The 22,898-nt window shown below is 44.1% G+C and overlaps 1 protein-coding gene across 1 annotated transcript in view; it reads left to right on the top strand.

Moving 5' to 3' along the window:
• Positions 1–22,259, top strand: part of LOC141271903 (uncharacterized) — a 114,936-nt gene extending 92,677 nt beyond the window's left edge. The window contains exon 11 of the mRNA XM_073682125.1: positions 20,054–22,259. Coding sequence (XP_073538226.1) covers positions 20,054–22,197 — 2,144 coding nt within the window. The 3' untranslated portion in view covers positions 22,198–22,259. The remainder of the gene's footprint in view (positions 1–20,053) is intronic.
• Positions 22,260–22,898: the final 639 nt, after the last annotated feature.

Consider the following 22,898-nt stretch of genomic DNA (forward strand, 5'->3'; position numbering starts at 1 on the left):
AATTTTGGTTACATTTTTACCCATTTCCCAGTGTGAAAATGTAAAATCTGAGGCTAAAGCAAAATTTTGGTGGTAAAAATTCTATTATTATTTCTTCACTGCACAATGGTATAAAATGCTGGCACACCTGTGGTGTCAATAAGATCCCATAGGTGAATTCACTGAGAGGTATAGTTTGCAAAATGTTGGTCCTGCTGATCTGGCACCTCAGGGGCTCTACCAATGTGACATGGCACCCTCAAACCCGTCCAGCAAAATCTGAACTCCAATATGGCACTTCTTCCCTTCTGAGCTTTGCATTATGCCTCAAAAGTAGTTTTCGACCACATATGGGGTATCGACGTACTCAGGAAAAATTTCACAACAAATTTTGGGGTCCATTTTCTCCTGTTACCCTTGTGAAAATGCAAAATTTAGTTCTAAAAAATATTCTTGCGGGAAAAATTAGATTTTTTTTTTTGATTTTTTTTATTTTCATGGCTCAACATTTTAAACTTCTGTAAAGCACCTGGGTTTTCAAGGTGCTCAACACACATTGAGATAAGTTCACTGAGGGGTCTAGTTTCCAAAATGGTGTCACTTGTGGGGGGTTTCCACTGTTTAGGCACATCAAGGGCTCTCCAAATGCTATATTGCGTCCGCTAATTATTCCAGAAAATTTTGCATTCAAAAAGTCAAATGGCGCTCCTTCACTTCCAAACAGTATTTTTCCTTCACATATTGGGTATCTGCGTACTCAGGAGAAATTGCACAACAAATTGTATGGTGAAATTTTTCCTCTTATCCTAGTGAAAATGTAAAATTTGGGGCTAAAAAATTTTTGGGTGGAAAAATGTGATTTCTTTATTTTAACGGCTCAACAATCTAAACTTTGGTGAAGCACCTGGGTGTTAAAGGTGCTCATCAACAATCTAGTTCCCTGAGGGTTCTAGTTTCCAAAATGGTATCACTTGTGGTGGGGGGTTTCCACTGTTTAAGTACATAAGTGGCTCTCCAAACATGACATGGCTTCCTCTAATTTTGCCAGCAAATTTTACATTCAAAAAGTCAAATGCCGCTCGTTCTCTTACAAGCCCTGCCGTGCACCCAAACAGCGGTTTTCCCCCACAAATTGGGTATCTGTGTGCTCAGGAGAAATTGCACAACAAATTTTGGGGTTCATTTTTCCTGTTACCCTTTTGAAAGTAAAAAAAATGGGTCTAAAGTAAAATTTTTGTGAAAAAAAGTTAAATGTTTATTTTTTTTCCTTCCACATTCCTAATTAATTCCTGTAAAGCAGAGGTCCCCAACCGCCGGTCCGCGGACCAGGACCGGGCCGTTGGGGTTTTTCAGCCGGTCCGCGGTGCCGCTGACAGCTAGCTCCGCGGCCCTGCGCCTGGTCAGAGCTCGCTCTGTGTGGATTTATAATGTTTTCTGCCATAGCCGTGACAGCTCGCAGCTCCCGGCAGAGAACATTATGCAGGACGGGGTGGGGCGTCGGGCGGGTCTCCTGCACAGCATGGTGTGTTCCTGACGGGGTGGGGCGGCAGGCTCTCCTCACTGACACGCCCCCGGCAGAACATGTTATGTGGGGCGTGCTGGGGCAGCAGACTGGCTTCAGTGACGCGGCTCCCGGTACCGGTGTTCAGTGTGTAGCGCTGCTAAGCAGCAGCGCTGTATACACTGACGCTCAATGTACAATGCTGCTACTTAGCAGCGCTGTACACCGAGGTCCCGCCAGCATCCTCCCCATACAGCTCCACCCCTCCATAACCCTACCCCCATATGACCAAAGCCCCGCCCCCACCCCCACCGGGCCGTGGAAAACTGGTCTTGCTTAAAGCCGGTCCCTGGTGCAAAAAAGGTTGGGGACCTCTGCTGTAAAGCACCTGAATGCATGTGGCTTTGAACACCTTGAGGGTTGCAGTATTTAGAATGGTGGTACTTTTGGGTATTTTCCATCTTATAGAGCACTCAAAGTCACTGCAAATGTGATGTGGTCCCTAAAATAAATGGTTTTGTAAATTTTGCAGTAAAAAAGAGAAATCGCTGGTCAACTTTTAACCCTTATATCTTCCTAACAAAAAAATGATGTTTACCAAATTGTGCTCATGTAAAGTAGACATGTGGGAAATCTTTTTAATTAATTATTTTGTGTGATATGACTCTCTGATTTATGGGCATTAAAATTAAAAGTTTGAAAATTGCAAAATGTTCACAAATTTCGCCAAATTTCAGATTTTTTTTCACAAATAAACGTACATCATATAAAATAAATTTTACCACTATTAATATGTCACGAAAAAAACATTCTCCGAATCACCGGGATCCGTTGAAGCATTCCAGTTATTACCTCATAAAGTGACAGTGGTCAGAATTAAAAAAAAAAAAATTGGCCTGGTCAGGAAGGTGAAAACAGGCTTCAGGGTGAAAGGCTTAAACATGGGAAAAATGTTTTCTGAGGCCCCCCTCTATGTGTCTTCCAGGTTGTATTGCAGTCCCTCCTTCTAATTTTTGGCAGGCCTTGCACTTAGTGCATAGGCTTCATGAGTCTAGGAGTCCCACTACCTAACAATTTTAACAGAATGTGTATGAGGCTATGTGCCCACGATGCAGAAATGAAGCAGAACATTTCTGCAGCATTTCTGCATCTCCCTGGCAGAAAAAACGCATGCAGATTGTGCATGCGTTTTTCCTGCAGAATACATGCGGAATACATGCGGATTCACATGCGTATCCACATGAGTTAACGGATGTGTTTCCGCATGCGGATTGACAAGCACTTTCCAGGTGATAGCATCACTTGGAAAGTGCTTGACAACTAGGTCACACTGTATAAATCCATGCAAATGGCATGGATTTATACAGTGTGACCGTAAAAATAAAAAAATAAAGCTATACTTACCGATCCCCCGCCGCGTGAGCTGTCGCGTGTGTTGTCGCGCTACTTCCGGGTTGCCGCGACGTCATCTCAGGTCCTGGAAGGAGAAGCACTGCGCGGGCTGCCGGACAGGTGAATATAAACTTTATTTATTATTTTATTCTTTTTTTTACAGGTACAATAGTACCCAGGTCTGGATGAGAGTCTTCTCTCCTCCAGACCTGGGTACCATCCGCACATAGAGACGCATAGAATCCGCTTGTACAAATGTACAGACACGGATTCTATGCGTCTCAATGCAAGTCAATGGCGGCGCTTCCGCAAAATTAATGAACATGCTGCGGATTTATGAGCGCTGCAGAAACGCTGCGGAAAAATCCGCAGCATGTGCATTGACATTGCGGAATGCCATTGGGGACCATGGGGTGCGGATTACCATGCGTTTTTGATGCGTTTCCGCTGTGGAAATTCCGCAGCATAAACGCATGAAAAACGCATCGTGTGCACGCAGCCTGAGTCCCTCTTTTATGTCAAATACTGGGTCTGTTGAAGTCCCTCTTCCTTCTAATATTTAGCAGTTCTTGCATTGTCCGCATAGGCTTTGTGAGTTTCGGAGTCCATCATAAACTAAACAGGATGTGCTTCACCATGTTACCCAAACAACATGCACAGATAAGGTAGTAAAATGTTAAAATTACATATACCGGTGACTACCAGTGGGTGTACTTTTATTTCCTCCTGTACTATGTCATCTACTGTAGTCATAGGCGACGGCAAAATACGGTGAGAGATGGCCTGGCTATTATGGGGTGGAGGAGGTTGTTTTTTTTTAATCTTTTTCATTTTGCCTTATATACAAATAATTAGACAGGAAATAATGTTTTCTAACATTTTTCCTGTAAAATCCATTTTAGCTTCGGTTTTGCATGTTTTATTGACATTCCGTAAAAGTGGAGTAAGACTCTGACAGCATTGTTCCCAACAGTGACCTGGGAGTTAGAGATGCATCGAAGCGTCTTCCCCATGCTGTTCCCAAAATATTTGAGCTCTGTTTCCATCCATTTCAGCAATATTCCTGCCCCCCAGCCCTCCTATTAGGGTCTTCCAGAAAAATGCTCGAGTTTCCCATTATCTTCTATTATACTCGTAACTTGAGTCAAGCCCGTCCGAGCGTCCGACCTGCTCAATTTGAGTACCAAGCATTTTAGTGTTCAATCACCACTGTTTAGGATGTGCAGAACAAGAATAACAATCAGAATGCAATAATGTGTACATCTGGTATTGCTAGTCTTATAAAGCAATTCCTGTAGTTGAAAACCAATATTTAATGTCCATGTGCAGAAATGAGGTTGACATATCAGACAACAAGACCAAGGTCAATATATTTGTTACCTATATATAACGTCCTCTTAAATTAATATAATTTATTCATCTTCATAGCACATACTTTACACTAAAGGACCCAGACAGACACCTAGAAAGGGTTACTGTAAACCACAGACAAACGGGTGAAGTCCTGGAGACAACAGACAGGCAGCAGGGTTACTGGAAGCCATAGCCAGACAGGTGAAGTCCTGAAGACCACTGACAGCAGAGTTATTGGAGACCAAAATGGGTGTAATCCTGGAGACCACAGACAGGCTGCAGGGTTGTTAGAAAGTCTTAAAATAATACCAAGATACTGATGTGTGTCTTGGGAGGCCTTTTGTAGGCCTATGAAATACACCACATGGGAGCATGCTAAGCTACTTGCAAATCCCGCCGTGGAGAAGTAGAAAGTCTAGTGGACTGGAGAAAGTGCATAATATTTCCTCTCCTGGAGAATCAAATATCGGGGTGATAAACCGGTCTCTATGAAATTGTATGAAGTGTGCCCTGTTAAATAGCTTCACTGCTGTATATAGATAAACCTTTAAATGTGGAAACTGTAGTGTAGACATATGCAGTCTTATTGTTTGACTTGTTTCAGAGCTGCAATAACTCCCTTTTCAAGGTAAAAAACCACAACAAATTGTTTTTTTGTCTTGGAAAAAAATAGAGGCAATGCAGCTCTGAAATGCAACAACCAATAACACTATGTGTATCTATGTTACTATGTCCACAATTGAAGGTTTATTTTCATTCAGCAGTGAAGCTTATTAACCAGGCACACTTTCTATAATTTCATGTATCTGCTGAGGATAATCCTCCAGCACATGGAGCAGCAGCAGTGGGATTTACAGGCTTTCAAAGGTATTGTGCTTGTCACAACCCATCTCAGCGAGAACATTCCCTTCTCTATTTTGTTTGTGTATAGTATCACCCTATATGTGCATCTGCCCCCATCTATCACATATCCTAACCAGACCCTCTGAGAGAATAGGGAACCAGTTACCATTTGTCACAAATTTTAGGGAATAGTTCCAGAGTGATGAATGTGATGGTACAGCCATTTCTTAGGGGTAACAGACCATTAATGAGCAAAATCCATTCAGTTGTGTTTGGGGATTAAGCTGCTATCCATTTTGTCCCCTCCAACTCTTCTTCTATTAATGGTCTCAAATCTGCCTTACACTCCTCATATAAACATAAGGGAGGATTCCCTAGATTTATTTTGGAGTATTGATTGAAAGTTAGACATCAGTTGGGAGGGTCAAGCACCAGCTCCGACACTGTAAAGGAAGACAAGTTCCACGGTCTTGCACCCATCTATGCACTGTGGCAATGCTACTCACTTGTCTGCTACTGAGGTAGGCACAGGAACACTTGTGTCAAAGTCCGTGGTTGGTTTATTGCTTCATAAACCCGTGAAAACACAACAGTAACACAAAAATGGCCTTTTGTGGCATAACTCAAAATAATCAGCACATTACTGTGGCTCTAGCCTTGTGGGAAACAACAAACTTCTGCTCCCACTGGAGCTCCAGACTGGAGACTTGCTTGCCTTCAAACACACACAGAAAAAAACGTAGTGGCCGGACATTTACCTGCTGGACCACACCCTTGGGGTGGAGATATAGTGAGTAACCTTCCCACCCATCATTTACACCTACTCACAAAAAACCCAACCCTGTCATGGCTGATTAACTCCTCAGCACATAACATGCTGGAGAGAAACTTCTGTGTTTCACATCACGGCAGATAGCAACATTCTTGACACATATTTTCCCCCAAATACATTGCAAGTGACCCTGTCACATATATGGCCCCCCTCTGTCCAATTCCGGGGGTTTTGGCACCTTCAGACACTAAACAGGGAATTCTGGAGAGGTCTTCAGCATTACCATGTAACATCCCGGTCTATATTCTGCGTGGAAACGAAAGTCCTGGAGGTCTAAGAACCACCTAGTTACCCAGCCATTCTTACCCTTCTTTTCTCTTAACCATCTCAGAGGTGCATGGTCCAACAGTAGTCTAAACCTATGGCCTAGTAGGTCATACTTCAGCGTATCTATGACCCATTTGATGGCTAAGCACTCTTTTTCGACAATGGCATTGTTTTTCTCAGATACAGGATGGGATGTTCTTCACTATTTATCTTTTGAGACACCACGGCTCCCAACCCGACTTTTAAAGCGTCTGTCTGGACCACAAACTCTTTACTGAAGTCCAGTGCGACCAGTACTCGCTATTTACATAGGGCCAGCTTCAGCTCTTGGAATGCCGTCTCTGCAGTCCATTTGGCCATCGTCGACTTGCTACCTTTAAGGAGCTCCATCAGTGGTGCAACAATCATGGCGAAATTTGGGATAAACCGCCGGTAATATCCCACAACTCCAAGAAATGCCCTCACCTGCTTTTTGGAAAGCGGTTGGGGCCACTTCTGGATTACCTTAACCTTTTTTTACTTGTGGCTTGATTTCGCCTCTCCCTACGAGGTAGCCTAAGTACTTGTGCCATGTGGAAAGAAGAGGCCATTTTTTTGAATTTATGGTAAACCCTTCCTTTCTCAGAGCATCCAGAATCTCTTGTACCTTTGGTAGATGACTACGCCAGTCTGGACTGAAAATCACAACGTCATCGAAGTAGGCTGCGGTATATTTCTTATGCGGAGCTAGGATTCGATCCATGGCCCTCTGGAAGGTGGCTGGGGCACCCTGCAGGCCAAAAGGCATTCTGGTATATTGAAAACACCCATCAGGTGTCGAGAAAGCTGTCTTCTCCTTGGCACTCTGGGACATGGGGATCTGCCCTTTGTCAGGTTGAGGGTGGTAACGTACCTCACAGGTCCAAGTCTCTCAATGAGTTCATTGACGCGGGCCTGTGGTAGTCGTTACAAAACGGACACTCAACATCGGGCTTTGGCACGAGGACGATGGGACTCGACCATCCGCTGTTTGACTCCTCTATCACGCCGATGTCTTCTCTTCACCACCTTTGAGATAACCTCATGGCGTGCTTTGGGAATTCTATATAGCTTAAGGTTCACCCTTATATGCGGCTCTGTAAGAACGTCATGCTCCACCACCTGCGTATGACCCGGCAACTCCGGGTCATACGCAGGTCATTCGGCTGCAACAGTTCTCGAAATTGTTGCTTCTGGGCCAGCGATAGTCTCTGCAATCGTGACATCCTCCACTTTGGCTTTGAGATGGGCTCTCATACATGGAGCTTCCAGCGATTCCCGATCTTGCCAAGACTTGAGCAAGTTTACATGGTATATTTGGTGAGGCTTCCTTCATCCTGGCTGACGGACCTTGTAATTAACCTCGCCCAGTTTTTCCACCACCTTGTATGTGCTTTACCACTTGGCCAGGAACTTGCTCTCGACTGTGGGGATAAGCACCAGTACGCAGTCCCCAGGCTGCAACTGCCTCAGACTCGCTAATCTGTTATAAACCCTTGCCTGTGCCTCTTGTGCTTGAAGGAGATGAGGTATCACTTTCTTCATTCTCTCCTGTAGCATAATAGGAACAACGCTGCCCTAGGTTACAGTCCATTGGTTCAGGGGACATATGACACCAGGCGGCTATGTGTCCATGATTGTGACATCGCCAACAAACTACTTCCTTAACAACAGCCTTTAGAGGACCCTCAGTAGAATTTGAAAGCCCCCCTTTTGTGACTCTAGACCCCTCCCGTGGTGAGCCCACCCCTGTCTGAGTGTTTTTGTACGAGGAAGTGATGATGTCCTGTTTCCCTAGGGATTTCTCGACAACCTAGTATCTCTCCACTGGGCGAACCAGGTCGTCCACAATCCGAGGGTTGTCCTGGGCAACCCAGGACTGCACTGGCCTGAGGAGGGAGTGTATGAATCTGTCCATCACCACACGCTCGACTATATGGGCAGGAGTTGAAGACTCTGGCTGCAGTCACTTCTGGACTAGATGTAGCAAGTCAAACATCTGAGAGCGAGAGGGTTTGTCGCTGGCAAATGACCAATGGTGGGCTCTAACCGACATAGTTACTTCCAGGCGTGCCAAGATTTCGGTCTTGAACTTGGCGTATTCCTTGGCATCCTGCAGTGCTAAGTCATAATACACCTTTTAGGGTTTGCCTATCCAATATGGCGCCAGCACCTGCGACCACTGCTGTGGCGGAAGTCTCTTCCGATCAGCCACCCATTCTAAAATGGTTAGAAAGGCTTCCACATCATCCCAGGGTCATCTTCTGCATGGCCTGTCATACCGCCTTCCGGACGTGAGTCATCAGCAGGACCTGGGGGGGGGGGAGGCGGTTGGCCTGCCCTGGATGGCGCTCGCTAAAAGCTGCATATTTTGCTGCTGCTCCTGCGTTTGCTGCTGCTATTGTATCTGCTGTACCAGTAGCTTGTTTGTCTCCTGCTGCTGCAGCGTCTGGACCAGGTGTTTGATTAAGTCGTCCATGCATGCTTGATAGCTGGCGGCCTTTACCCAGGTCATATAACGTTCTCTGTAGCAGCTACACGTGTTCCTGGAACGCTGCCCGCATTCTAAACACCAACTGTGGTAATGTTACTCACTGGTCTGCTTCTGAGGTAGACACAGGAACACTTGGATTAAAGTCCATGGCTGGTTTATTGCATCATAAACCAGCAAAAACACAACAGTAACACAAAATTGGTCTTTTCTGGCATAACTCAAAATAAACAGCATGTGGCAAGTCCTTTCCACTGCTGCTCCAGCCTTGTGGGATCCAACAAACATCAGCTCCCACTGGAGCTCCAGACTGGAGGCTTCCTTGCCTCCAAACACACAGAAATAAAACCTCAGTGGCCTGACATTTACCTGCCGGACCACACCCTTGGGGTGGAGATATGGTGAGTAGTCATCACGCCCACATCACGGAAAATAACAACCTTCGTGACACATCTCCCCTCAAATACATTGCCAGTGACCCTGTCACAGCACTCATTGGAGGTTTGAAACGTAGGCAATTAAACATCTGGCCATTTGGCTGATCATAGTTGGTCTTCAAAATGGTCCATTACCCTTGCTTTTGTATATATCTGGGCAACATCCCTAGTTTCTCCCATCCCAGATGCCCAAAGATCTATAGCAGTTACAGGACTCTCTCGTTGTGCCAAAGGGGAGTATGTGCATGAATCCATCACCTTACATACCAGCAATGACTGCCTAAGCACAGGGGCCTCCAAAGATGTCACTCTGCCTCCGACACCGCAGAACAGAAGATTCGATGGATGCGAATATCCCTTGTTATAGGGATGTATGAAGTGCCTGCACCCTCATTGCTTCTAATGTCTGCCACCTAGTGTGATGATCTAATTGACTGAACAAATAGCATAACCTAATGTCCAGTGATGCCATGCCCCCCAGCCTCCAACAACACCACACGATGTCTAGTGGATACTCTAGTATTCCCACAAATGAGGCTATCCAATGTTTGCGTTATATGTGTGGGAATATATATAGGCGATTGCTGCAGCAAACAAAATATTTTGGGTAAACGGGTATTTTATAAAATTTTCTCTAGCTTACGTCGATAATGGGAGCTTACGCCATCCTTTAATTTTAGACTATAGGTGAGGCAAAAATGGCGATACATTTAGCTTTGTGTATTCTGTCACAGATGAGGAAAACATGACCACCCAAGTACATGATGGTTGATTCCCTCAATAATGGTACCTGTGCCACCGATCTAAAGAAGCTATTATATCTATGGGTAACAAACTGGACATGGACCAATTAAATTGGAGTCCAGGCAGAGAGCTAAAGTGATGTAGACAGTCCATAATGTGTTCGAGTGACAAATCAGGGTCTGTAAGGTATCATCTGCATATAAACTGACTTTCTCACTCACAAACTGACTTTCTCTACATCAAAACCAAGTACTGCAGGGTCCTGCCATAGATGTATTGCCAGGGGTTCTTCTCACTAATGCAAATAAAATTGGTGATAAAGGGCAGCTATGCCTGGTGCCACCTTATAGCTGAAAGTGTTCTGAGGTTTCAGTGCCGTGTACCTATGAAGTAAAGGTGTTTCCGAACCCAAATCAGAAAGTGTACAGCACAAGAAATGCCACTCAATTGAGTCGAATGTTTTTGAGTCATTTTGGGATATTATTGCCATGAACCTGATATGATAGTAAGTCACTTTAGGGTTTGTAAAATTACATGTTTATTAAGGGTTGTTGAGCAACCAAACATGAAACCTGTTTGGTCAGAGTGTATTAATGAACAAGTTACTGAATATACACGCCTGGGTAATATTTTGGCAAAAATTTTAATATCCAATTGTAGTAGGAAAATTGGTCACTAACAATCACAGTCTAGTGTTATTATGAAGCTGGGAATGCACATGGTTGACAGCTGCTCAATTTATCCCCTCTGCGGCTTAACTCAGATCTTTCTGGTGTTAGGGCACACAAAATGTGTGTTCTCGTCTTAATTATCTGCCGCCAAATTGAATATATGATCTGTACGGCAGGAGAAATCACAAGACATGTACACTAGGTCATGTCTCAATGAGTTCTGTTTTATTGGCCAAATGCACAGCTTTTTATAGAGAATCTCAGGGAATTCAAGGAATTTCCACTTTACACATTATCTGCTTTATCTCCTACTTGGTACAGACATTTGTCGCCATATATCATTACCTATAGTACCTTAATGGTGTAATCAATTAATTAGGTCAAGCTGACCTCTTGTCTGGCAGGTGGGGTTCATAGTTCAATCAGTATGATTAGTTATCATAATTACCCTTAATTATCCTAAAAGTAGTAAAAGTCCATTTGCAGAGTCATTAGGGTTTTTCCATTTGGTAATTGTCAGGTAGCCTGTAAACTTTGACCAGAATGAGGTAACTAGATCTACGTGGAATATCTTAGATTTTGGATGTCTGCAATTCCTAATACATGTATAAGTATGACGTTATATTTCCATATGACTTCAGTGAATATGCATATTTCTATATCCTTATCAGTCCCCTCTTTTGGAGACATCCAAAATATAATCCTGTCGTGGCCTAATTTCTGAAGAATTCTATCGATCAGACCTAGTGCACCTATCAAATTGGACCAAATTTGGGCAATGAAACCAACTAAGCTAATCTTCACCGTATATACAAGACGACCCATCCCTTGTGGATGGACCCTCTCCTAACGGACTCAGGTGTGCATGAGGTCAGATCCTATCCCTTACTAAACAGTCCATATTTGGCAGGCTGGGTAAGTGTCCTTCTGATTTAGGGAAAGTTGGGAACACAGTCTTTTCAGGGGTTCCGGGTAGAGTTAATCATTTGGATCTCCAAAATCTGTAGGCATCATCATCGTGGTGTTGTCCACAGTTTATGTCGTCTGGTAATGGGAAGTGTACATCCATTGATTGCTGTGGTAGTAAACATGAAATGGAACGGGCTGTCATCTTTAGGCTCGAGGATCCATCACTTGAACTTTTGGATGAGGAACCAGTCATTGAGTTGGATCTCACGGGTCCCTTCTAGATCTTGGGATTCTGGGAGGAGAAAACTCGAGAACATATTTTAGTCACATGTTTTAGTTAACTCAACAACAAACTTAGTCTGCCTATGGACAACTATGGTGGGTAAATATAATCCCAACCTGGGAGTATTTATAAGTAGGATCTTATAGGGGCTAATTTTAGTTGGGCCTGCTAGTGTGTGTTTGAGACTAAATGACCCAAGGGGAAGACTCTTATACTATGGCTTCCTTGTTTCTTGTGTGGCATTAAGTATGTAGGGTAACTAAGGCTTTACATTTTCCTTTTGTTGGATTGGCTGTGAGTGCAGATCCGTGATCATGTTTTATAGTCTCTGGAAGTTCATATCTGAATTTCAAAAAGCAGTTCTTTAGCTGTGGTCCAGGCTGATTGATTTTCATGGGAAAGGCTTCTGGCCTGGCCATCCTGAGAAGTTTTGAGGGGTCTTCTCCTTCTTTCTCGGTTTGCAGCTGTTGTTGAAAAGAACCTGGTACGTAGTTCTATCTCTCAAGGTTGCATATATTCCTTTTTGATTGGTGGGTGGTGCCAAGAGCCCACCTGGCTATCACTGAGTACAGGACCCTTTGGAAGGCAGTTTCCTATTTTGTAACAGTCTGTATTAATATTTTTCATCCTATCCAGCTTCATCCTGGATCCATTTGTCTTTTTCTTCTTTAGATACTTGTTTCTGTAGGTCCAAATGCATATTTCTTCTTCAGGATTGTTCATCAGTTTCGTTTTTCTCTGTTTCAGGGTCAGTCAAAGAGCATAGATGAGATGTTTCTGTGCCAAGTGGTAGTATGGCTGCTCCTTTTGCTGCTTTTGTCTGCCAAACTGTTTCCCACTGCTTCCTTTGAGGTTCCTCCAGTGTGTGCCTTAACCTTTATCACCACACCTCTTTCTGGCATCAACCGGGACTCCATCAGTTCTTGTATGGCTTTATGGTGTCTTTACTGAGGTTCCGTTAGCCGTAATGAAATCTCTTGCCCTCCAAATCGGTCCATAGTTGTGTGACACACCTCAAGCATAGCGGCTTATCAGTGTAGATGTTCGCAGTTCTCTGGGTAGCCATCTTGCAGGCTTCTGTAGAGGCAAGTTGTTCTACCTCCTGTGCACACAGGGTTGCAGGCAGTGGATGTGCTGTGACCACTGTCACACCCGTCTGAAAAGGGTCTTCTTGGTCTGCATATCTTGATCCATCCACAAAGAGCGTTATATCAGCGATGGTGTCAAATCCGGAGGTTTCTTGTCTCATGAGGGCGAGACAATTATGCTGAGCCATTTCAGAGGCAACTACATCTTCCATTAGTGTGTTAGAGATGTGATCCTCCTCCCCCCTTGGCAGAAGCAGGAGGGTAGCTGGGTTAAGGACATCGCATCTGGAGATGGTGACATTGTCTGAGAGCAGAAGTTAATACTCTAGGCGTAGATGACTTGCAGCAGATAGGTGCTTTGGCTGTGTCTGGGCCAGAAAGGCAGTGATGTTATGAGGTGCCATTTTCATCAGATTGTGGCCCAGAATGATGTCAGAAGTCTTGTCCAACAACAGGTGAGTTGCAAACACAGCTCTCTTGCTCCACGGGCAACTGAGTTTAGTCTGGCAGAGTAGTATTCAAGTAGATGTTGTCTTCCTTCATGAATTTGTCTCAGGACTCCAGTGGCATGTCCTCCTTTCTTCATGACAAACAGGCAGAATAGTTTCTGGTAGTCAGGCAGTCCAAGAGCTGGGAATGACATGATTGTATTCTTCAGTGCGTAGACTCCATCAACGGCTTCTTTGGTCAGACTGAAAGCAACATTCTTGAGACAGTCATACAGAGGCTGCATGTGTACAGAGGCATCTAGGATCCAGATGGCAAGGACATGTTCTTCAAGGCGTCTTCCTATGTTCAGTGAGATGCTTTGTTTGGTGTGAGATGCAATGTCCTAGGAACACAACTTTATCTTGGAAGAAATGCAGCTTGACTCTTCCTGGGCTTCTTTCTTAGAATCTGAGCATAGGAGAAAGTTATCAGCATACTAGAGGAGCATGACGTTAGGGTGTGTCATCTTCCAGGGCTCCAAGACAGTAGTCATTGCTTGACTGAACATAGAAGGGCTGTTCTGGACGCCTTGAGGCGTCACAGTTCATGTGAATTGCTGTCCCTCATGGGTGAAGGCAAACAGGTATTGACTGTCAGGGTGTAGAAGCTTCACTGAAGAAAGCATTAGCCAAGTCAATCACTGTTGACCTTGAGGAAGTAGATGGAATAGATGATTATGTGGGTTTGGCACAATTGGAATGTCCAGTATCATCTGGGGTGCCAGTACTGTTGTTTTATTGACTGCATGGTAAGCTGACCTTTTGGTGTCTTCTTCTTGACTGGGAACAGTGAAGTGTTGTCTGGTGATTTAGTAAGGACAATGGCTCCATTCCTGAGGTAGATCTGGAGTTGTTGAGCAATAGCAGTAGATTGTGGAATGGGAAGTGGATACTGTGGTTTTCCTTGGCAACAAAGCTTCTGGCTTCAGTTTCAGCAGGTTGGACATGGAGTTATTCAATGTCTTCTGGGCCTTGTGCCCATAGGATGTTTGGGACTTGTGCCAGCAGTGTAGCATTCACTGGATCAACAGGGATGTTCGGTAGAGTGAAGAGGCTACACACTTCAGATGAATGTTCCTTTGATAGTAGTCAGTCACAGTTCCATCTTCATTAAAAAATTGAACATTGGCCTGAAGTTTTGCTAGTAGATCTGCTTCTAGTAGGTTTACTGGGCAGATTTGTAAAGAGAGTTAATTGGGACAGCATACTCTGTGTAAGTTGTAGGCCTATGTGTAGGGGATTTGGTCATTGGTGTATAGCATGTAGCTCCATCCACCTCCACACAAGATATTACTTCATCTGTGAGGCAATCTAGTTGCCTGCACCAGTATCCACCAGGAAATTGAGGGATTTATCTTCAACTTCTATCTGGATGATGATGGTTAATATACTTGGTTGTCTTATGGAGTGTAAGAGTATATGTGCTTCTGGTGCGTGAGGATTCAGCTTGTCAATATCCTATTATGTTCTGGAGCCCGGTGGTTGTCCCAGGAGTGGCTGACGCTGGTGTCCAAGCTTCTTTCTTTCTTTCGGGGGCTAACTTGTATTTCAAATCTAAGATCCTGAAACATCTGATTTAAACAGTGTAAGACCCTTTCCACAGCTTCTCCTTTTTCCTGCATGACATCCTGAAAGGTGGAGGCTTGTTCTGTTAGGCGATCTTTAGCCCAGACGTAAAGCTTATGGAGGAAATCTTCTCCGGATACAAGCGATTCAAGCCACTCTACATGCAGTTTGTCGGGTTCAAAGGCTAGTTGCATTTTCGGCCAAATGGAATTTCTTGCTTTAATTTGAGTGATCCTTTCTAAGTCTATCCATGAGGTGGAGTGTGCCTTCTGTATTTGACACATCTTATGGTACAATAGGGGCTTACGTGGACAGGATGAGGATGATGATATTTCCCCACCATATAGTGGTAAATGCTGGGTCTTGTTCATAGGGTACTGCGGAGTGTCAGTCTGAACTACTGATTCCTGTCTTCCCTGTTCTCCTTGTTCATGTACTGCTATATCATCCTCATCTTTTTCTTCATTATTCTTTTTATAGACTGCATTAGTGGAGCTAAAATGGACGCTGGACAGGAAGTGGCATAAGGAGTGCCATCTACATAAATAACGGATTAGGGCAGGACTATTTGGGTTAGTTATCTGACAGACTGAACAAGTCTCACGATATTCTGAATTCTGCGTTTTACAATTGGCACATGTCCAGTTGTCAGGGATATGTATCGGAGGTATCCATGGTTCAGGTGCTGCTGACGCACTTTCCTCAGGCGATGACTGATTGGCATAACATTCAATAACATTGTCATATTCCTCTCTCCACATCTGTATTTTCACTTTCCTTGTCATTCTATACAAAACTTCAGCGTCCTGTAAGGCTTCGTAATACCTGGGATAATTCTCTCCCCTTCAACATATTCTTCCTGTAACGGGTCTGGGAGGCGGAACCTCTGAGCTACTATACAAGGGGGCGGTCCTTGTAAGGGAGCGGGTGGCAATCAGGGATGACGGGCAGGCAGTCACAGCAGGTGACCGGGACAGTCTCTGAGTGGACGGGCTGGAGGTCACGGCAAGTGACCGGGGCAGTCTCTGGAAGAACGGGCAGGAGGTCACGGCAAGTGACCGGGGCAGTCTCTGGATGAACGGGCAGGGAGTTACGGCAAGTGACCGGGGCAGTCTCTGGGTAAAGGGTAGGTACGACCTGTGATGGCAGAGCCTCCGGGTAGGCTAGCAGGCAGATGGTAGATGTGTGCTCCCAGGTGAGCAAGCGAGAGTCTCTGGAATGGTAGGTGGTCACAGCACGTGACGGCGAAGCCTCCAGGTAGGCTAGCAGGCAGGTAACAGGTGGGCGCTCCCAGGTGAGCGGGCAGGAGTCTCTGGAAAGGCAGATGGTCACAGCACGTGACGGCGGAGCCTCCAGGTAGGCTAGCAGGCAGGTAACAGGTGTGCGCTCCCAGGTGAGCGGGCAGGAGTCTCTGGAAAGGCAGATGGTCACAGCACGTGACGGCGGAGCCTCCAGGTAGGCTAGCAGGCAGGTAACAGGTGTGCGCTCCCAGGTGAGCGGGCAAGCTGGTCCATAGACAGACTGACAGGAGTTGGAAGGCAGACCGTCGGACCTCAGGCTAGCAGGCAGGTGACTGGATATCAGGCAGGACAAAGGCAGCAAGCTGGCAGGAATCTGGCAGGTAACTGGCAGGTAACTGGCAACGGGACCTGAGGGCTGAAGCACAGGTGAGACACAGGTGCAAACAACATTGCTCGGGCACCTCCATTTTGGAGGAGGTGCCCTTTATATGGGAGGTCCTCCGGCAATTGGCCGGGGACTCCTTAGGACGGCGCGCGCGCGCGCGCCCTAAGCACACTGCCGGGGAAGGAGCGCGCGCCGGAAGCAGCGGGGAGAGCAGCGCTGGAGGACGCCGCGCCAGGAGCGGGGAGGTGAGAGGGACGGCGTCTCTGCCTAGAACGGGGCAGAGACGCCGATGCTACAGTACCCCCCCCTTTAGGCCCCCTCTTTTTTAGGCCAGAAAGAAATTTTTCAAGGAGAAGCGGGGCGTTGATGTTCTCCCTGGGTTCCCAAGTTCTCTCCTCAGGACCAAACCCCTTCCAATCTACCAGAAAAAAGGTTTTTCCTCTTACCCTCTTGGAGGCCAGAATACTCTCTACCTCAAAGATGTTATCAGCGGAAACCGGAGCAGGAGGGGCACCTGGATTTTTGGAAAAAGAGTTAAAGACAACGGGTTTGAGGAGAGATACGTGGAAGGAGTTGGGGATCCGTAGGGTGGCCGGGAGTTTTAATTTGTAGGCCACAGGGTTAATTTGCCTGAGGACTTCGAAGGGGCCGATGAATCGAGGACCCAACTTGTAGGAGGGTATTTTGAGCCGCACATGTTTGGATGAGAGCCAAACCTTGTCTCCCAGACGGAATTGGGGCGGATCCAGACGTCTCTTATCAGCATATCTCTTCATCCGCTCAGAGGAGAGAAGAAGAGCGGACCTGGTGCTCTCCCAAATAGTAGAAAATTCGCTGACAAGAGACTCCGCAGCAGGGTTGTCCACAGAAACGGAGACAGGAAGTGGAATCCGGGGATGTTGGCCACCAACTATAAAGAACGGGGATTTGGAAGAGGACTCGCTCTCATGGTTGTTATAAGAGAACTCGGCCCACGGTAGAAGATCCACCCAGTCCGAGTGGTGAGCATCCACGAAGTGCCGGAGGTAGCTGGACAAGAGAGGGGGAGCGCGCGCGCGTCCTAAGCACACTGCCGGGGAAGGAGCGCGCGCCGGAAGCAGCGGGGAGAGCAGCGCTGGAGGACGCCGCGCCAGGAGCGGGGAGGTGAGAGGGACAGCGTCTCTGCCTAGAACGGGGCAGAGACGCCGATGCTACACTTCCATTCCTTCTTATCTAATCCTCCTCCTTTTGGGGTTGGAAGGAGGGTCTTTTTCACATGCTTTTTCTTTGCTTTCTCCGCTACCAACGCTGTGGGCTGTGTGTCTTCCGTGTGTTTCAACTGATTACCCCCACCCATTTTACCATCTAAATCCTGAATGTAGCGTCTGAGGGACATGTGTGTCTATTTCTTTAAACAAAGTTTCCACAGGGTTTTGAATAGTTAACCTGGTAGATGTATTTAATCTGAGTACTTCAAATTCTGGGTACGTGACTGGGAAGGCTATATGTACCAGTTTTACATCTAGAGAAAAGGGGTCTCAGTGACTTTGTGATAGCTAATACTTTGGACACAGTGATATAGGAGGTTTAGGATCAGCTAACAATTAGTCTGTTTCCCAACAGTTTCACTTATGAAAAATATCAGCTCACAAGTGTCACACACATGTACACAGAAAAATGCAGCTACGCTTAGTGAATAATTAACCACAGCAGCTTACAATAGACTTTGGTCCCAAACACTGTCTAAATTGTACCAGTTAAAACTATAGAAGAAACACAATCTTATCGTTTTTAAGAAATTCTCTATTTACATGAATACTTTAACACTCTATTTTACAGTTCTGAAGTACGCAAAAATCAGTTTATAATTAATTCTCTAAGCTCACAATCTCACAATGATCTCACAATGTATACAGAATGAATTCAAGACTCTAACTAGAGTATCTTATACTTACACTATACCTATAAGCCACCTAGCGGCAAATCATACACACAATGTAAACAGATAAAAACAGCTTATGATGTCGCTGTTGCCAGACTCTGCAATACTTATACAACTGTTTAATGTTTAACTAAATACCTCCACATTCCACAACCTATATTCCAGCCTGATTTGTAGAGATGACACGTCTACCTACGCCTGGGCAAAACATACACTTTAAGCAGACAGGGAGACAGCAATCACATAATCACATCAATATAATAATTATAATTATCCTTCCACCCGTATAGTACTATACTACAGCTGGACCACAACACCTTAGCTAGGCGGTTTCGGGTGGGAAACTGCAAGAAGTCATCAATCACTTAGAGATTGGAAAATCATACAGAGTCATCAACCCCCAACTTAGAGGGATATAGAGGTCAGGAACCATAAAACTTTAAAATTTCTACAAGGCCAGGCAGAGAGCAGGGCTGGTACCAGAGTGACAGTGAATCTGCTGAGTATGTCTGCCTGTCTTTTTCAAGCTGGCTGAGCTAACAATCACGTATGCAAACAATAAAGCAGCGAGTCAAAGCAGAAAGCAGATAATTAAGGAAATTGTATGACAGGGTTCAAGGGCTAGGACTTGTCAGTGTGATCGGTCACTATGTGTCTGAGAGTCTGGCAGCCGACTGACCTTTATCTCAGCATGGAGACATCGGAGGGTTTAGATAAGATAAATAATTTTCTTACCTAGTTAGGGGTTGCAATCTCCTCCCTTGAGTGGTCCATTCTGAGATTCGAGGTCGTGTTTGCAGCTGGTCATAACCGAACGTCTCGTCCTAGCCCCACGTTGGGCGCCAAATGTTAGGGCACACAAAATGTGTGTTCTCGCCTTCATTATCTGCCGCCAAATTGAATATAGGATCTGTACGCCAGGAGAAATCACAAGACATTTACACAAGGTCATGTCTCAATGAGTTCTGTTTCATTGGTCAAATACACAGCTTTTTATAGAGAATCTCAGGGAATTTCCACTTTACACATTATCTGCTTTATCTCCTAATTGGTACAGACATTTGTCGCCACATGTCATTATCTATATTACCTTAATGTTGTAATCAGTCAATTAGGTCAAACTGACCCTTTGCCTGGCAGGTGGGGTTCATAGTTCAATCAGTATGATTAGTTATCATAATTACCCTTAATTATCCTAAAAGTAGTAAAAGCCCATTTGCAGAGTCATTAGGGTTTCTCCATTTGGTAATTGTCAGGTAGCCTGTAAACTTTGACCAGAATGAGGTAACTACTAGATCTACGTGGAATATCTTAGATTTTGGATGTCTGCAATTCCTAATGCATGTATAAGTATGAAGTTATATTTCCATATAATGTCAGTGAATATACATATTTCTATATCCTTATCACTATCAGTGCTATTGAGAATGAATTGAGCGGTGGTCAGGCATCCGACCTGCTGCTCCATTTTGTAACAGGGATAAAAGTGCCTTGCTGGGCATAAGAATTCCTTGTTCTGCTGATTTGACATGGGTCCCAAAAGTTGGACTTCCACTGATCAGTAAGTTTTCACCTATTCCGCGGATAGGTGATATATTTTTTTCTAATGGACAACCCTTTTAATAACTGTTATGTTTTTGCCAGATGACTGTTCCAGGACATTACAAGGACAACGGATATCTTCAGCGTTCAGAGCAGAAGATGGTGGCACAACGCAACATACATATGAAACGCAAAGCAAAGATCTATCATCTGAACATTTTAAACAGAACCGATCAAAGACTATTAAGCAAACGAAAAATCAAAAAAGGAGTAATACATCACCATCAGCGCACCCTGTCAAGAAAAAATATTCATGGTCAGAATGTGGGAAATGTTATAGAGCTAAAAAAACTCTTGTTAGACATCAAAACATTCATGGAAGGTTTAAGCCATTTTCATGCTCAGAATGTGGGAAGTGCTTCAATGAGAAATCAGGTCTTGTTACACATCAAAGAACTCACACAGGGGAAAAGCCATATTCATGCCCAGAATGTGGCAAATGTTTTCATATAAAGTCATCTCTTACAAGACATCAGATTGTTCACACAGGAGAAAAGGCATTTTCATGTTCAGAATGTGGGTTATGTTTTAGATACAAACAAACACTCATTGGACATCAGAGAAGTCACACAGGTGAAAAGCCTTTTTTATGTTCAGAATGTGGGAAATGTTTTAGCATGAAGTTCTCTCTTGTTATGCATCAGAGAAATCACACAGGGGAGAAGCCTTATTCATGTTCAGAATGTGAGAAATGTTTCAGCAGTAAGACTGCCCTTGTTAACCATCAGAAAAATCACACAGGGAAGATGTCCTTTTCATGTTCACAATGTGGAAAATTCTTTACAAGTAAGTCAATTCTGGTCACACATCAGAGAATTCACACAGGGGAGAAACCTTTTTCGTGTTCAGAATGTGGAAAATTCTTTACAAATAAGTCGATTCTGTTTACACATCAGAGAATTCACACAGGGGAGAAACCATTTTCATGTTCAGAATGTGGAAAATTCTTTACAAGTAAGTCAATTCTGGTCACACATCAGAGAATTCACACAGGGGAGAAACCATTTTCATGTTCAGAATGTGGAAAATTCTTTACAAGTAAGTCAATTCTGGTCACACATCAGAGAATTCACACAGGGGAGAAACCTTTTTCATGTTCAGAATGTGGAAAATTCTTTACAAAAAAGTCAGCTCTGGTTATACACCAGAGAATTCACACAGGGGAGAAACCATTTTCATGTTCAGAATGTGGAAAATGTTACAGAGATAAAAAACACCTTGTTACTCATCAAAACATTCATCAAAGTTTTAAGTCATTTTCATGTTCAGAATGTGAGAAGTGTTTTATCCAGAAATCAGATCTTGTTTCACACCAGAGAACTCACACGGGGGAGAAGCCATATTCATGCCCAGAATGTGACAAATGCTTTCATAAAAAATCATCTCTTACAAGACATCATATAATTCACACAGAGAAAAAGGCATTTTCATGTTCAGAATGTGGGTTATGCTTTAGTTACAAAAACTCTCTCATTAGGCATCAGAAAGTTCACACATGTGAAAAGCCTTTTATATGTTCAGAATGTGGGAAATGTTTTAGCATTAAATTCGCTCTTATTCTGCATCAGAGAAGTCACACAGGGGAGAAGCCATTTACTTGTTTAGAATGTGGACATTCTTTTCACCAGAAATCAAAACTTGTTATACATCAGAGAAGTCACACAGGGGAGAAACCATATTCATGTTCAGAATGTGAGAAACAATTCAGCAGTAAGTCTGCTCTTGTTCACCATCAGAAAATTCACACAGGGGAGAAGCCATTTTCATGTTCACAATGTGGAAAATTCTTTAAAAGTAAGTCAACTTTGGTTACACATCAGCGAATTCACACTGGGGAGAAACCTTTTTCATGTTCAGAATGTGGAAAATATTTTGCAAATAAGTCAGCTCTGGTTATACATCAAAGAATTCACACAGGGGAGAAGCCATATTCATGTTCACAATGTGAGAAATGGTTCAGCAGTACATCTGCTCTTATTAACCATCAAAGAATTCACACAAGGGAGAAGCCATTTTCATGTTCACAATGTGGATATAGTTTTAAACTTAAATCATATTTGGTTAAACATCAGAAAATTCACACAGGGGAGAAACCTTTTTCATGTTCAGAATGTGGAAAATTATTTACAAGGAAGTCAACTCTGGTTACACATCAGAGAATTCACACAGGGGAGAAGCCATTTTAATCCTGAGGAGAGGGGAAATATTTTACTCAGAAAACAAATCGTGTTTGGGATAAAAAGAAAAAGCATGCACATAACTGAATAAAAAAGTACTGAACAGAAACAGTCAAAGTAAAGTGACATATCATACACAAGAAAGAGAAAATAGTTTGGAGAAGACCTGAGCAAATTGAGGCTTATGGGCCACCTGCTGCCAGGGGTAGTCAAATCACCAAAAAGAGTGATTGAACTAATCCATAAATCTGATTTTTGTCAGAATTTTAATTTCAATTGTAGTCACGCCCCAGATGACATCTACGTACTTATTTGTGGAAGTGGGTGCTGCTGAAAGAAGCAAAGAGTTGTTTAGCTCCTTGCTGTTAACAGGGCTGCTCAAACCTTGGAAAGAGGATTCATGAGGAAAGCAGTGAGCAAATGCTAGGACTACCTTACCCATTTCCTGCATATAACTGCCAACTTGTCAGCGAATAAGTGGGGCCTGGAGAGTGTAATTAAATAAGACCTAAGAGACTGCATTGTGTGCTGTGGCTGTTTGAGTTGGTCTCTGGACCAACTAATTCTTTTAACACTCTCTTAATCCCCTAATTGCAGGATGAAAGCTCCAACTACAATTTGTATGTTGAGACATCAGCTATTTAGTAGCAGCTGCATCTCCCCAGAACATCTCCTTACAGTTTTTACACTTGGATTGAAGTAGTCCTGAT

This window comes from Phyllobates terribilis, unplaced genomic scaffold (genome assembly GCF_046119375.1).
Source record: "Phyllobates terribilis strain yellow unplaced genomic scaffold, ASM4611937v1 Scaffold_5__5_contigs__length_657084704, whole genome shotgun sequence".
Lineage (NCBI taxonomy): Eukaryota > Metazoa > Chordata > Amphibia > Anura > Dendrobatidae > Phyllobates > Phyllobates terribilis.